This window comes from Pezoporus flaviventris, unplaced genomic scaffold (genome assembly GCF_033815535.1).
Source record: "Pezoporus flaviventris isolate CSIRO_AGI_PZ_B2104156 unplaced genomic scaffold, CSIRO_AGI_Pfla_v1 ptg000006l, whole genome shotgun sequence".
NCBI classification, from domain to species: Eukaryota; Metazoa; Chordata; class Aves; order Psittaciformes; family Psittacidae; genus Pezoporus; species Pezoporus flaviventris.
In genome coordinates this window covers 21,335,531-21,350,899 of record NW_026892554.1, presented here as the reverse complement: position 1 = coordinate 21,350,899, position 15,369 = coordinate 21,335,531, and the positions used below count along the sequence as shown (strand labels likewise).

Below are 15,369 nucleotides of genomic sequence, written 5' to 3'. Positions count from 1 at the left end.
TCTCCGCATCACCCATGGGTGGGCTGACAACCCTCGAGCGCTGCAGGGCTGTGTCACCCATGGGTGAAGGTGTGCTGCAGGGGCTGGAGGCACCTAAGCTGCGGGCAGAGGCTGGGCAGGGCGAGGTGACAGCTTGCTCCTGCAGCATTAGCCCAGCGTCATAATTCTGAAGAGGGAGGAGGGCGGCCGCAGATGGTGCTGTCAGAGATCTGGGTCAGGATGGGGTCCACCACGGCATGGGGGCTGCAGGATGGGACGGGGCACCCCAACAGGACAGGGGGTCCCAGGGGTGCAGGGGTGATGCAGGCAGGGGAACATGGGGCAATGGTGCAGGCAGAGGTGATGGAGCAATGGCGCAGGCCAGATGATGGAGTCATGCTGCAGGCAGGGCAACATGGAGCAATGGTGCAGGCAGTGATGATGGAGCAATGGCGCAGGCAGGGGAACATGGAGCAATGCAGGCAGAGGTAATGGAGCAGTGCTGCAGGCAGGATAATGGAGTGATGCTGTGGGCAGTGATGATGGAGCAATGGTGCAGGCAGGGGAGCATGGAGCCATGGTGCAGGCAGGATAACAGAGCAGTGCTGCAGGCAGGGGAACATGAAGCTATGGTGTAGGCAGGATAGCAGAGCAATGCTGCAGGCAGGGGAACCTGAAGCAGTGCTGCAGGCAGGGGAACATGGAGCAATGCTGCAGGCAGTGATGATGGAGCAATGGCGCAGGCAGGGGAACATGGAGCAATGCAGGCAGAGGTAATGGAGCAATGCTGCAGGCAGGATAATGGAGTGATGCTGCGGGCAGTGATGATGGAGCAATGGTGCAGGCAGGGGAACATGATGCAATGGTGTAGGCAGGGTAACAGAGCAGTGCTGCAGGCAGGGGAACATGAAGCAGTGCTGCAGGCAGAGGAATATGAAGCAATGCTGCAGGCATGGGTGATGGAGCGATGGTACCGGCAGGGGTGGTGGAGCCATGCTGCAGGCAGGGGTGGTGGAGGCATATTGTAGGCAGCGGGGATGGAGTCAGGCAGCAGACAGGAACGACAGAGGGGTGACCCACGGCCACCTGATCCACTTGTGTCACTGCTGCCAGCACCCACCCCATGACACCTCCATCGGGGATACAGGCTGAGCCCCCCCCGGAGGACACAGGGGCTGGGGAGCCCCGGCCGCAGGCTGGCCCATCCCTGGGGACCGGCCGGGGCGGGTGAGAGCGGCCGCCGTCCCCTGCGCCGGGCGGGGGGGGTTTAGCAGCTAAAGCCTCAAATCCCAAATTGTGCTGCCCTGTCACGGCGAGGGTTTAGCGGCGGTTGCGTAACCCCGCGGCCACCCGGCCCCCACCCGCTGCCGTGTCAGCAGCCCAGGGGGGGAAACTGAGGCACGGGGCGGGGGGGCCCCCTCGGAGCATCCTGCCTCCCCTCGCTATCAAGGCTGGTAATTAATTACTTGGGGGCAGGGAAATCGCCCCCTTTAATTACCACTTTTCGTTATTCCCCTCTAACCGCCTTAGTGAAGGGCTTATGCGCTTATAGGACCTGGTGGGTCCCAAGGAGGGATACACACACACACACACACACACACAGGGGGTCCCTACCCCAAGCCCCATGTCCCGCACAGCTGCAATCTCAGCCCCGCAGTGCTGGGTGGGGTACAGGCGGTGGCAGGGTGACACGGTGCGGGTGGCAGCGCACGGAGGGGGGGTGGGGGGTGTTGGGTGTCGCGGGTTTAGGGTTACAGGGCTGGGGCTCAGCACCTTGTTAATTCTTCATCGCGTGGCTGATTGATCCCCCCCGCCCCGCGCAGACACTAAAGATTAAAGGGGTGACAAAGAGGCAGCTGCTTACACAGCGCCCGCTCCTAAGCTGCCTTGAAGAGAGCAAGAGCGAGCCCCGCTGCCCGCAGAGCTGCCGGAGCGCCCACCCTCGCCAGAGCCCAGGCACCCGCACCCGCAGGGGCTGGCCGGGAGCGCCGCGGACGGGATGGCTGCATCGCCAGCGGGGTCGGGGGTGAGCGCCGGCCTGGAGGAGAGCCCCACGGGTAAGAGGTGGTGGGACACGGCGGGACCGCGGCGGCGGTGGGGTCCTTGTTGTGGTCGGTGTCCGGGGTCCCTGAGGATCCTCATCGTGGTTCTTCCCTGGTGTCTCCTTGATGGCCCATCTCTAAGACACCGCGGGTCCCACACTGCAGTTTTTCTCCGAGATGCTCAGGGTCCACATCGTGGCCTTCTCCTGGATGCTTTCAGTCCCCATCGTGCTCCTTCTCCGAGATGCCCAGGGTCTCTATCGCAGTCCTTCTCCAGGATGGCTGGGTCTCCCATCACAGTCCATACCCAAGACACCCAGCATGCCCATCATGGCTCTTCCCTGGGATGTTTGGGGCTCCCGTTGTAGTCTTTCTGCAAGATACCCAGGATCCCCATCATGATCTTTCTCCAGAATGGCCCCACTATGGTCCTCCAGGATGGCTGGGGTCCCTGTCATGGTCCTTCTGAAGGATGCTTGGGGGCCTCAGCTATCATCCTTCTCCAAGATGCTGAGGGTCCCTGTTGTGGTCCTTCTCCGGGATGGGATGCCTGCAGTCCCCAGCCCCAACCCTCCTCATTATGCCCATGTTTGTTGTCCTCATTGTGCCTGGGTCCCAGCCATAGTCCTTCTCTAGGACACCTCTGGTTGTGGCCTTTCTCTGGGATTCCCCATCCCAAAGGACGCCGTTTCATCCCTTTTTATTTTAAAAAGGCTTATGAGAGCTCAGCCGGCAGCATCCCGGGTTCTGGGGCGTAGGGAGATGCCAAACCCCATATGCAATCTCTGCAGTCTCTGAGGTGTTCCCATCCATGTCCCTGGGCTGGACCAGCAGAGATGGGAGCCACCCCATCACCAGGATGCTGGGGAGCAGCAGGGAGACAGGAGGGACGAGGGACATTGGGGTGTCCTGAGTCATCCTGAATGCGGTGACTCCTCTCCTGCAGGGCTGAGCCCGGCCCCTGGCAAGGCGCTGAGCCCCGTGCTGCTGTGCAAGGTGTGTGGTGACACCAGCAGTGGGAAGCACTATGGCATCTACGCCTGCAACGGCTGCAGCGGCTTCTTCAAGCGCAGCGTCCGCAGAAAGCTCATCTACAGGTTGGCACAGAGATGGGAGGTCCCCATGGGGCAGGGACCCAGAGGACAGACACGTTGTAGGGCTTAGGGCAGGGACTTGGGGGACATGCACCCAGCAGGGTAGGGACCCAAGGATGGACACCCAGCAGGGCAAGGACCTGCTGGGATGGGCAGCCAGAGGGATAGGGACCCTAGGGGGACTTGAACCCAACAGGACAGGAACCCCAGGGCATGGACACCCATTGGGGCAGGGTGGGACAGGCACCCGGTAGGGAGGGGATCCAGGGGCTGGACACCCAGTGGGGCAGGAACTAAGGAGACAGGCACCCAAAAGGGTAGGGACCATGGAGACAGGCACCCAGTGGGAGAGGGAGCCAGGAGATGGACACCAAGTGGGACAGGGACACGAGGTTGGACACCCAGTGGGGTAGAGACCAGGGGGACCAGAAAACTGAGGGACAAGGAGCCAGGGGTGGGTACCCAGCAGGGCAGGGACCTTGGGGATGGACACCCAATGGAGCAGGGACCGGGGAGACAGGCACCCAATGGGAGCCCTGGGGACAGGGAAAAGGACCCAGGGGATGGACATGGAGTGGGATATGGCAAGGACCCGGGGGGCTTGAACCCAACAGGGCAGGGACCAGGGGACAAGCACCCAGTGGGGAAGGGGCCTGGGCTGGGGGGTCAAGGGTACCCTCACAGAGTCAGGACACCCATCAAGGTAGGGTATTCACTGGCACAGGGCACCCACTGGGGACAGGGCACCCATCAGGGTGGGACACCCACTGAGTGGAGGAAACCCACTGAAGGGGGACGAGACACCCAACAGGGACAAAGCACCCCCAGGACATGTCACCCATGTCAGCCCCCCCCCCCCCCCCCTTTGGGACAGGAGCCACCCCAGGGGCTGCAGTCAGGTACCACCTCTCCCGTAGGTGCCAGGCGGGGACAGGGCTGTGCCCGGTGGACAAGGCGCACCGCAACCAGTGCCAGGCCTGCCGGCTCAAGAAGTGCCTGCAAGCCGGCATGAACAAGGACGGTAGGCGGGTGGTGGGGACACGCGGGGACGGGTGGCAGGGGCTGGCAGCGGCGGGGCTGGTGCTGATGCCGCCGTGTCCCCGCAGCTGTGCAGAACGAGCGCCAGCCCCGCAGCACGGCCCAGGTCCGGCTGGACAGCATCGAGCTGGATGCCGAGCTGCCCCCTGAGCACGTGGCCACCACCCGTGAGGTGCCGCCGAGCCCCTGCCCGGCTCCTCGCGGTCCCAGCGCCACCGCCGCTGTCACCCCTGGTCCCCAGGCGTCCACGCCGCCCACCAACCATCGCTTCATGGCCAGCCTGATGACGGCCGAGACCTGTGCCAAGCTGGAGCCCGAGGACGGTGGGTGGCTGCTGGTGGGGAGAGGGGTGCCCCCATCGTGTGACAACTGCCGACGTCCCCGTCTGTCCCTGCAGCCGATGAGACGGTGGATGTGACGGGCAGCGAGCCGGAGCGGACAGCGAGCGAATACCAGGTGGCACCGTACCCAGCGGCCAGCCCTGAAAACGTCTATGAGACTTCTGCACGTCTCCTCTTCATGGCGGTGAAATGGGCCAAAAACCTGCCTGTCTTCTCCAACTTGCCCTTCCGCGACCAGGTGGGGTTGGAGACTCCCATGGGAACCCCCAAAAATGCAGGCAACCGGTGGGACGGGGATGGCTGGAGCATCCCAGCATCCACCCCAGGGTCCCACCCCACCATAAGATGCCAAACCAACCAACCGTGCCAGAAGCTTTTTGGGTGATGGGTTTTTGGGGTTCCCGCCCTGTCCCCAGGTGATCCTGTTGGAGGAAGCGTGGAGTGAGCTGTTCCTGCTCTGTGCCATCCAGTGGTCCATGCCTCTGGAGACCTGCCCGCTGCTGGCTGTCCCTGAGCCGGGCCCTGGGAAGCTGCTGCCAGCTGCCTTGGATGTCCGGGCACTGCAGGAGACCCTTGGCCGCTTCAAGGCACTGGCTGTTGACCCCACCGAATTCGCCTGCATGAAGGCCGTGGTGCTCTTCAAACCAGGTGAGGGGACCCACCAGCACCCGCCACTGCCCTTCCCTGTGCCCCCAAACCACCCCTCACACCCTTGCCCCTGCAGAGACCCGTGGCCTGAAGGACCCTGAACAGGTGGAGAACCTGCAGGACCAGTCGCAGGTGATGCTGGGCCAGCACAACCGTTCTCACTACCCTGGGCAACCTGTCAGGTACCGCGTCCCCACGTCCCCACGGGTGACACCAGCAGTGGGGACACCCACCCATGGCCACCCCTGTGCCCTCAGGTTCGGGAAGCTGCTGCTGCTCCTTCCAGCGCTGCGCTTCATCTCCTCCGAGCACGTGGAGCTGCTCTTCTTCCGCCGCACTATCGGCAACACCCCCATGGAGAAGCTGCTGTGTGACATGTTCAAGAACTGACCCCCCCCAGCCCAATGCCGCCTCTTATTGACACCCTGTCACCTCCACCCTGGGTCTCCTCGCCCCGGGATGCTGCAGGGTGTGAAGGTGCCCGTGCTCCAGTCCCCAGGGTGGTGGCCAGGACTATGGGATGCTGTCGGCAGCCGGGATGTGGGGCCAGCTTCACCGGGGACAGCTGGTGGCAGGGGGATGTCCCCAGGTGGGTGCAAGAAGCACCAGGAGCATCTCATGGGGGTGGGTGCCTTGATGGGTGCTGCTGTCCCAAACACTGGAGGAACCCACAGATGCAGTCAGGATGCCCTTGCTGAGGCAATGGCACCCATGTGGACCCACTGCCACCCAGGGGTGACAGCATGACAGCAGCTCTGGAGGGAGCATGACACCGGCCGAAGGGTGGCACTGACCAAGGATGATGACACCTGGGGGTGACACTAGCTTGGGGCATGACACAAGTTCAAGGGTGACACTGGCTGGGGATAATGCAAGCCCAGATGTGACACTGGCCACAGGGATGATGGACATCCTGGGGTTGATACTAGCCCAGGGGTTGATACTTGACCAGAGGTGACACCGGCCAGGGGTAACACCAGCCCAGCGGTGACACTGGCTTGGTGTGACAGGAGTCCAGGGGTGATGCCAGCCCTGTGGTGACACTGGCCACAGCAGTGATGCCCACCCTAGGGTTACACCAGCCCAGGGGTGACACTGCCTGGGGGTGATGCCAGCCTTGGGGTGACACCAGTCGCACAATCACTGCCCCTCACTCACAGGGTGTGACTTCAGCTCCATGATTCCACTGGACCTGCAGTGATTGAGCCTTGTCCTGGGGGGGGTCCTGCTCTGCCCCCCAGTTTTATACCTGCAATAAAGAGGGGGGTTTGAAGCCAGTGTCCTTGTGCCACCACATCGGGGTCCCTGTCCCCAGGTGGGGATGGCACCACCTGAGTTATCAACAACCTGACTGTAAATAGACAACATAGAAATAAACCATCTGAATAGAAGTACTATAAATAAAAGAGATTCAAGTAAGATGAAATAACTGGAATTAAATAACAGGAATTAAGCAACCAGAATATAAAAAAGAGTAATAAAAATAATGTGACTAGAAATAAAATGAAATAATCTGAATATAAAGAAATTCAAAATAAATTTTCTGACTATAAATGATTATAAATAATCTGATGAGAAATATCCTGAATAAAATATTCTGAAATGAAAATAAACCAATTGAAGCAATCTGAAGACAAATAAACTAAAAAGAAATTATCTGAATATAAACAAGATAAATATAAACGATCTGTTTGGAAAGAATTGGAATTAATAATCTAACTGGAAGGAATCTGAATATAAATACAGTGAAAAGAAAGAGTCTGAAAGAATCAGAATATAAATTGAAAATACATTATCTGAATATGAATAATATGAATGAAATAATATGACTCTGAGTAATTATAAATAAGATGAAATAATCTGACTACAAATAAGTTGAAAAAGAAAGAAGCTGACTAGAGAGAATGTCAGGGAAAATAAACTGATGAGAAATAATCCGAATTGGGAAAATAAAGAATCTAAACTGATCTGAACAGAAATTGAAGTAAATGATGCAAATGGAACCAGACTGAAGTGATCTGATTCAATCATCTGCATAAAATTCACAATAGTACAGTTAACCTGAAGAGATGTAAATTGAAGTGGAATTATCTCTGCCAACACGATTAGAAATAATCTGAATAGAAAGATGAAAATCACCTGAATTGAAATAAATTGAAAATAATCTGCATGGAACTAAAATAAAGAATAACCTGAATATAATCTCATTATAAATAAAATAAAAATAATCTGAATAAATAAATTGAAAATTATCTGAATAGAAAAAATCTGTGTATGAAAACCAGAAATAATCTGCATAGAAATCAGTGATATTTGAATCTATTATAATATGTGACACTTTGTTCAATTGCACTTTAACCAAAGAACACGTTGAGAGCAGAAGGAAAAAGCCAAGCCCCCAGTCTCCCCGAACCCAGCGGTGCTTTGGGGCGTCACCAGCACCACAGCCGCTTCACCTTTAGAGAAGTACACTTTTATTTCTCTGTTTGGTTTTCTTTCCTCCCTTTTGAACCATTCCCAGCGTGGGTGACACAGGATAATATATCCTCGTACAATACACATCTGGTTTTAATTTACACGCAGCAGACTTATAAATTACTTAAAAAAATCCATGAAAAATAATAATAATAACAACAACAATAACACCACCACTTGACCGCACGCAGCCCCGCTCCTCCACTCCAGTAGTAAGTACATTCGTGCTGCAAATCCATCCCTTGGCTCGCAGGAGGGGCCGGGAAGGGAAGATGCCAGAGGGATGCGCTGGCCGGGAGCCCTGGAACCCCCCGCTCTGCAGCTCCGCCTCTGCCTGGCCTGGATTTTACACATATATATCTATATATGCATATATTTCTTCGATATCCATTTTCTTTATATATATATACACAAATATATATTATATATATAAAGAAATATGTTTTCTATATATATTCTATATATTTTCTAGATATATTCCACATATATTCTATAAACATATATATAAAGAAGTAGAGATAAAAGATATGAACATATATTCTTTATATATGGCATATACGTACTTAGAGAACTATATGCTCTATATAAAGAAATCATATGAAGAAACACATATTTATACATATAAAAGAAATACAGAAAAATATATATAAAGAAATACATGTTCTTTTTATACAGTATGCATCTATTTGACATACATTTCTTTATACATATTTATTATATATATTTCTTTTTATATATATAAAGAAATAGATTTCCTTACATATATAAAGAAATATATATATAATATTTCTCTGTATATATATAATATTTCTATGTATAAAGAAATATATTCTTTATACATGGTATGTATTTATTTTATATATATTTCTTTACATAGAAATATAAATATATGCATAAAGACATATATATTCTTTATACACAGTATATTTGTCCTATATTCATATTTCTCTCTATATATTATTTTGTAATACATAAAAAGAAATATATTTTCTTCATCTATTCTTTATATATATTTCTTTATATGTAAAATACATAAAGAAATATATATATTCTTCACATGTAGCATATATCTTGTATTTCTTTATATGTAAACATGAATTATATATCAAAGAAATAAAAACATACAAAGAAACATATTTATTCTTCATATATTATTTTACATATACTTTATATATAGAATATACATAGTCTTTCATATGTCAATTTTCTTTATATATAGAATATATATTCTTGAACATTTATTTTCTTCCTATATATATAATCTATATATAAGGGAAATATATATATGAAAAGAAATACACACACACATATATATATGCATTTGGAGGCGTTGCTTAAGCCACATCTGCTGTCCCAGCTGTGCTCACACCGCTGTGTGGGGAAAACTAAGGATGAGGTTGGAGCTCTTCGGCCCTCCCACAGGGACACCCTCACCTGGAGCCACTTTGAGGAGAATTCCTGGGCTTTTAGATAAAGATGCTCAGGAATGGCTGGTTTTGGCGCAGAGCAGAGGGATGCTCCCGCTATTTCCAGCTCTAGGGAAATCCGGGGCGGCTTCCCAGGATCTTTCACTTTCCTGCCAGCACATCCCAGAATGCCTGTTTTCCACTCAGGATGGTAAAATCCCATTTTCCCCTATGGGTGGGGGATGACTGAGTGGGTCTTGCTCTGCTCCTGGGATGCAGCACCAAGGCGGATGGCGTTCCCATGCTCCCGCTCTCCCAGTGGCATCTATCGCTTTTCCCCATGGAAAAAAAATTAAAATGAAAATAAAACTTTGACAAGTGAAATAAAAGAAAACCAAATCCCCAACAAATAAACCATCCCTCAAAAGCAGTGGGCAGGGGGAAGGGACCGAAGGGCAGCTTGGCTAAACCCTGGGATGCAGAGATGCTCAGAAAAACACAAAATGCTCAGGAAAACCCAGGTTTTGGTGTTCCCCCCCCGCTTTTTTGGTGGTGTTTCAAGAAAGGATGAGCCTCAACCTGCAGTGCCCAACACATCTGAGAGGATGGAGCTGTCCTTTATTCATCCAATTAGTGCTCTAGAGCTCCTGATTTTGCCTTTCCAGAGGTCTTCCAGTATCTGGAGCTTCTCCAGATGCCACAGAGGTTGATGATGATGATGATGATGATACGGGAGGGATTAAGAGCTGATTAGTCCTATCATGGGCTTTGCTTTTAAATTAGGCTAATTACACCTCAAAGTACAAGTACAGAGCAAGGTAGTAGCGGCAAGTGATGGATGGTGACACCAGTGGTGGCACCGGCAGGACGGCTCAGCCCATCGCTTCCTCCTTCCTGTCCACAAAATAACAATTATAATAAACCAAAAAGTTCAGTTTGGGGAAAAATAGAAAACAAAATAAAAATATATCTATTTACAGCAAACTCCAGTAACCGGCTTATAAACAAATAGAGCTTCAAGTAGTCCTTGAGTATTATTATTGTTATTATTATTATTTTTTAATACTGATGGTCTCCAAAACAAAAAAAAAAAAGAGGAGAAGGTGGTTAGGTCACGTTAAAAAATAACACAAAAAAAAGGTGGTTTTTGGCAGATTTTAACGCTTTTCCATGCGCTTGGCGTCGGCGTGGATGAGGTGGTTAAAGCGCGGAGGGCTTGGCTGGCTGGCTGGAGCCGCTGCCGGCTCGGGATGCTCCCGTGGGAGTTTTAGGCTTGGTTTGTTCCTACCCACAGGCAACGGTGATTGGGCACAAGGATTTGGCGGTGCGATGCTCCGAAGCGTGGGGTGCTCCGAGGGGAAGGGCGCAGGAGCCGGCCAGTGCCCCTCCATCCCTGGCCTGCCCCCCTCAGAAACCCTCAACCTCCCATAACCATTAAGGCCACCGTTAAAACCGTCCCCCCCCTCCCTGGCCTTTGAAATCAGGAATTCATCCTCCTGGTGTTAACAGGAAGCCATCAGGAGCATGGACCAGGAGGATGCTCCAGCACACGATGTGGAACACCTCAGACCATGAACTCGTTGCTCCCCAGGAGGACGAGGGATTGGGCGGCAGCACAGTCGGCCTCGGGGTTTCTCTTGCGTGTCCCCCCTGTCCCCCCATCCGGGGGTTCTTTGGGTTTTGGGGGGGAAGTTTTCACGCTCTTCAGTTTCTGTTTGCCCTTCTCTGGGTTGAACGTCCCGCGGGTGGTGAACTGAGGGCGCTCCTCGGGATAACGGAGAGGTCCCATGAAACCCTCGGGGCTCGCCCGGCTTTCGGGAGCCTCGCCAAGACCCCCTGCTCGGTAGAAAGGCGATTTGGAGTACATCTGGAAGCGCTTCCGGGGAAGGTGGGGCAAGCAGGAGGTGGATGATTGGGAGGAGGAGGAGGAGGAGATGGAGACGTCGGCTGGATCCACCGGGTCCGCACGCGTCCTGGGGTGCCTTCGCAGCCGGCTCGGCCCCTCCGCCTTGGCGGGGCGCAGGGAGGTAAGTGCTATGCTTCTCTCTGGGGAGGTGGGAAAGACCAACAGAGGATTAGCACCCTAAAACCACACAGGCTCTCAGCACCACTCCCTGGGGACACATGCTATGAAGCCAGAAGAATGTTCCCAGCAGCTCACTGGGACCATCACCCGGGATGGTGATGCGCAGTGCTGGAGGAATGCTCGCCTCCCCACCGAACCATGGATGCTACCACCCACCTCCCCATGTGTTTCAACCTTTAACCCTGCTCTTTGCATCCATTTAAACTTCTGGCTTTAAATTTCCTCTAGGCAGGAAAGAAACAAATAAACCCTGCTCAAGCTTATATAGAAAACCTGAGCTACCTGCTCAGTTTATGACGTCCCTGCTCATTGCAGGGTGGTTGGATAGGATGAGCTCTGAAGGTCTTTTCTACCCCAAACCAGCCTGTGGTTCTATGAGAAACCCAAGAACTCTTGGATTTACCCGAGCGATCGGAGATGGCTCCTTCGGAGTCAAAGTTCAGATTCTCAGAGCTGTCGGCAGTGCCGATGGAGGCTTCAGACTCGAGGGTTTCATCGTCAGAGGCACGGGGCTCCAGCGTCAGCATCTCGAACGTCAGCTCCTCCCTGCCAAAACAAACCCATTGACCCAAGGGGACCAAAAAGGTGGGGAGGAGAAGAAAGGGATACACATACACCAAGAGATTCATGGAGCGATGGAGTCGTCCAGGTCATCCTGGGAGCAGCACGTCAACTAAATGATGTCAACCGACATCTATAGGTAACCTACTGCTAGGGGACATGGCTTAAACCCTCAGCCAGACTCACTTTTCCTTCTGCAGGCTCTCAATCTGTTCAGTCAGCACCTTCTCCTCCTGCTGCATGGCCACTTGCTGCTGCTCTGTCACCTCCATCTCCATGGCGTCCTCACTGCTCATGGTTTCCTCAGGGACGTCTGTCACCGAGGGCAAGCGCACAGCAACAGGAGATGTTGGGCTGGGGTAGGCACCACGTCTCACGCGTCCTTTGCCCTGAAGAGAGACAACGGTGTCACCACCACCGGCCAAGGTGATTTTGCCAACGTCTTAGGTGCCAACCACACTGCTCTCCCAAGCAGCAAAGACAATGGCCCTGGCCACCGGTCCTCAGTGCACCACTGGTGCTTGCACCCAAGACTCTCCAAAATCTCACCCCAGGCTGGGAGGGGTACCAGAAAGACTCAACACACTGGAGGAGGTGAGGATGGAGGTGGTGAGTGTGGTGCTGATGGACCAAGTGCAACCTGGACTTCCAAGCAGGCGCAGCTAGCAGCAGGATGGGTTTCCGCAAAGCTTGACAGCCCATGCGATGGGAAGCTTGACGTGCCAGGTCCATGCTGGCTTTGGGTGGAGGTGTCACCAGGGCTTTGATTTCAGGGCACCTGGCTCCTACTTTATCATCAGATTGCATCTTGCATCCTTTCCTCGCCCACCCTCGGATGAGGGACAGCACAGACATTAAAAAGCTTCTATCTTAACCGTTATCGTAACCGGACGTGTCTCATCTTCTAAATTCTAGATGCTCAACTGACCAGGACTTGGGCAACGTCGACCAGCCTGAGATGTGCCCCTTGCTTGGTGCCCTCCTCCTGACAACCATCACCCAGGATAAGCCTGCTGAACCCAGGACAACCTCCATGCTCTTTGCAACACAGCTTTTCTCCCCATAGGACTATTTAATCTCTGCAGCTGTGGCATCCCTGGCTCTTCCTGATAACCCATGTGCCCAGAGCGGGTTTGCAGTGTAAAGGAGCCTCCCCTTTTTTCCTCTAAAAGTGAGATTTGTTCCATTTTACCCCTTTCATCTTTTAATGTCACATCTCAGAGACCTTCCTGCGGCAGCAAAGCTGCTCCTGTGCCCCGGCATTCCTCTGACAACACCTTCTCACGTGGGCTCCTGAGCTGAAGTGCAGCTACCTGAATCCTATTAGCCAAAACCCCTGAGATCCAAAGGATCCCACCGGCTTGTGGACTTAAGCCCCTGTGAAATGGTGTGCTTGCAAAACAGCATCAGGGGAGCAGAGCTCGAGTTTTGCCCTTCTCTGTCTCCTGACCCGCCTGGATGGGCAGAAGCACCATGGGCTGAATCTGGTAGGAAGGGAAACAGCTCCAGAAGCAGCCCCAAAAACCTGCAAGCACTTTTCTCACTGGGAACTCAAAGTCAAGCTGGGATGGAGCTGGGGAATAAAGGGGTTGCTGGATGCCTTTCAATTCCAACCTGGGTCTTGTGCCCTTCTGTTCAAAGGGGCGGTGGTGCTGCTCCTCCGAGAAGGTGGAGGAGACCTTCGGATGCCTCGTGGTCACAGAGGCACCCGAGCCACTGGTTTTATCCACCATCTCAAGATACAGCAGCACTGCGAAAGTAATCTGATGCTGAAACATACCCTGAGTGAGCAGAAATTGGGGTGGGAAGGGATGAGTCAAGCAAAGCAAAAAAGAGGGAAGCACAGGATGGGAAAAGAAAATAGAAGAGGGAAAGAAAAGTAGGAAGGGGAGAAGGGGCAGAAAGCAGTTTTTCAAGGAGCTGCTCGCGGGGATGGCCGAGTGGTGGCCGTCCCAAACTCCTGCTGCCTGGGGGACCTGCTGGAGAAACAGTGACCCTGAGCAGCAGCTCCCACTCAGGGACCAGACGGGCAACTTCACGGACAATGGCCGGTGGGACGGGGCTGGAATGAGTGGCGGTGACACACAACGGAGGGACGCGGCGGCTGGCGCGGGGCGCACTGCAGTTAATACATACCGGGATTGAGCTGCGGGTTATGCTCATAAATCTAACTGCAATTAGTACAGGTTTCTGGATTAGAGAGGAGATGAAAAGGAAAGCAGAAGGTTAGAGTGCACATGCCATTGCCCCGCCAAAAAAACCCGTTTCTGTTCATTTTGGTGGGTTTTTTTTCTCAAGTAGGATAAGCAGGGCAGCTCTGCAGCACCAGCCCCACAACCTTGGGCAGCCCCTGCTTGGATTCCATCCCCAAGAAAGCAGAAGCAACATGTCCCCGAGGACCACAGCGGGCAGGTCCAAGCAGAAGTGCCACTTGGCTCCTCAGCCCAAGGCTGGGACAACCACGCTGCGCCAAGTCTGTCTCGCTCTCACAGCCCAACAAGCCAAGTGCAGCGTGCATCCACAGCCCGCTGGCCCCCGAGGCAGCATGGAAGCTCAATGAGATGGATTTGAGTCTCCCAAAAAGGTGGTGTGGGAACAGGGAGAGCCTCTGAGGTGCTCATTTTGGGTTCAGATAAAGCAACTGAGTATGAAAAAGGATGGTCCAGGTCTCCCATGGTGCAACATTGAACTGGTCAGTGAAAGACTTGACTAAACCCATGACCAAACAAGTGCAAATCAAGATGAAAACACTGATCAGGAGCATCTGAGCTGGAGTGACCACATTCCACAGACCATTCCCACTTTCTTGTGCTTTGGAATGACTCCCTGCAAAGATGAGGAGCCTCCATGGGGGTGAGGGTCCCTGTCCTGGGCAGGATGGTGTGGGAGGTGCAAGGGGTTTGGGAGGCTGTGATAAGCAGGAGAAGATAAGGGAGGGTTGCTTCAGTGGCAAGGAAGGGATGGGAAGGGACAGAGATGGTTTTGGCATCTCACCATCGATCTGCGGATCAAGGAGAGGCGGCTCTTGGCTTTGTTCTCTGCAAACTCCAGGCTGTTGATGTCCTTGAGGCGAGCCTTGTATTTGTTCATCTGCTCGATGACAATTAATTCAACGCACCTAAGGGAGGGAAAAGGACAAGATTGGAAGAGGAAACAATTTGATCTGAGCTGTCTCTGTCTTGCCTGAAGATCTGCCCTGGTGGAAAACACAGAGGGAGAAAGCTCCAGCTGGAAACCAAAGGGTAGTGCAAATTCCTCCAAAAAGAGTGATAAAGATCCCTCTCTTGGAAGAGGGATCAAGGAAATAAAACCTGGGGAAGGCAGGGTGCCTCCAACTCACTTACATGCAGTAATCCTGCAGCAAGCTTGTTTAGCAAAACTGTTTAATGCTGTCAGGAGTGTGTCTGGGGAAAAATGTAGTCCTTTCCATGTAATAAAATTAGAGGATGTGCTATAGCTAAAGTCCAAGAGAGAAGCTACAAAGAAATCCTCTGAAAGGATGAGTGTTCCTACCAGCTGAGCCTCCAAACACGTTCTGGTCTCCAACCATTTTAATACTTCCAGGCAGTAAACCAAACTCTTTCAGAAGCCCAGCCCTTCACTGGGTGGTTTCCATCATTATCATTGTCTCCATTATCAATTTCTAAATCTACTTAACACAAGCCAGACTGAATTTGGGTAGGTGCTTCACTTTTTCCT

General features: G+C 52.7%; 2 protein-coding genes across 7 annotated transcripts in view; one reads left to right on the top strand and one right to left on the bottom strand.

Moving 5' to 3' along the window:
- Positions 1-1,806: 1,806 nt before the first annotated feature.
- NR2E3 (nuclear receptor subfamily 2 group E member 3) lies at positions 1,807-5,880 on the top strand. Its single transcript, XM_061446410.1, has 8 exons — positions 1,807-2,036; positions 2,968-3,118; positions 4,033-4,136; positions 4,222-4,476; positions 4,551-4,732; positions 4,911-5,142; positions 5,219-5,324; positions 5,400-5,880. Exons 1-8 carry the CDS (start codon positions 1,979-1,981, stop codon positions 5,530-5,532), a joined length of 1,221 nt encoding a protein of 406 aa, XP_061302394.1. The 5' UTR covers positions 1,807-1,978; the 3' UTR covers positions 5,533-5,880.
- Positions 5,881-9,461: 3,581 nt separating this feature from the next.
- The window catches only part of MYO9A (myosin IXA), a 191,414-nt gene continuing 185,506 nt past the window's right edge, over positions 9,462-15,369 (bottom strand). For 5 of the 6 annotated variants that reach the window (XM_061447405.1, XM_061447406.1, XM_061447407.1 and 2 more), the window contains 5 exons: positions 14,665-14,788; positions 13,807-13,860; positions 11,857-12,059; positions 11,513-11,655; positions 9,462-11,069 (listed from right to left, as the gene is read on the bottom strand). In XM_061447405.1, the coding sequence (XP_061303389.1) occupies positions 10,588-11,069; positions 11,513-11,655; positions 11,857-12,059; positions 13,807-13,860; positions 14,665-14,788 (1,006 nt within the window). In that variant the 3' untranslated portion in view covers positions 9,462-10,587. The remainder of the gene's footprint in view (positions 11,070-11,512; positions 11,656-11,856; positions 12,060-13,806; positions 13,861-14,664; positions 14,789-15,369) is intronic. The other variant, XM_061447408.1, reaches the window with a different exon arrangement.

Excerpts from the sequence above, each read along its gene's own strand:
- NR2E3 (XM_061446410.1), top strand. The coding sequence starts at position 1,979 with ATGGCTGCATCGCCAGCGGGGTCGGGGGTGAGCGCCGGCCTGGAGGAG. Across the intron at positions 2,037-2,967 it reads CCTGGAGGAGAGCCCCACGG|GGCTGAGCCCGGCCCCTGGC; the intron begins GTAAGAGGTGGT and ends CCTCTCCTGCAG. Across the intron at positions 4,137-4,221 it reads AGCCGGCATGAACAAGGACG|CTGTGCAGAACGAGCGCCAG; the intron begins GTAGGCGGGTGG and ends GTGTCCCCGCAG.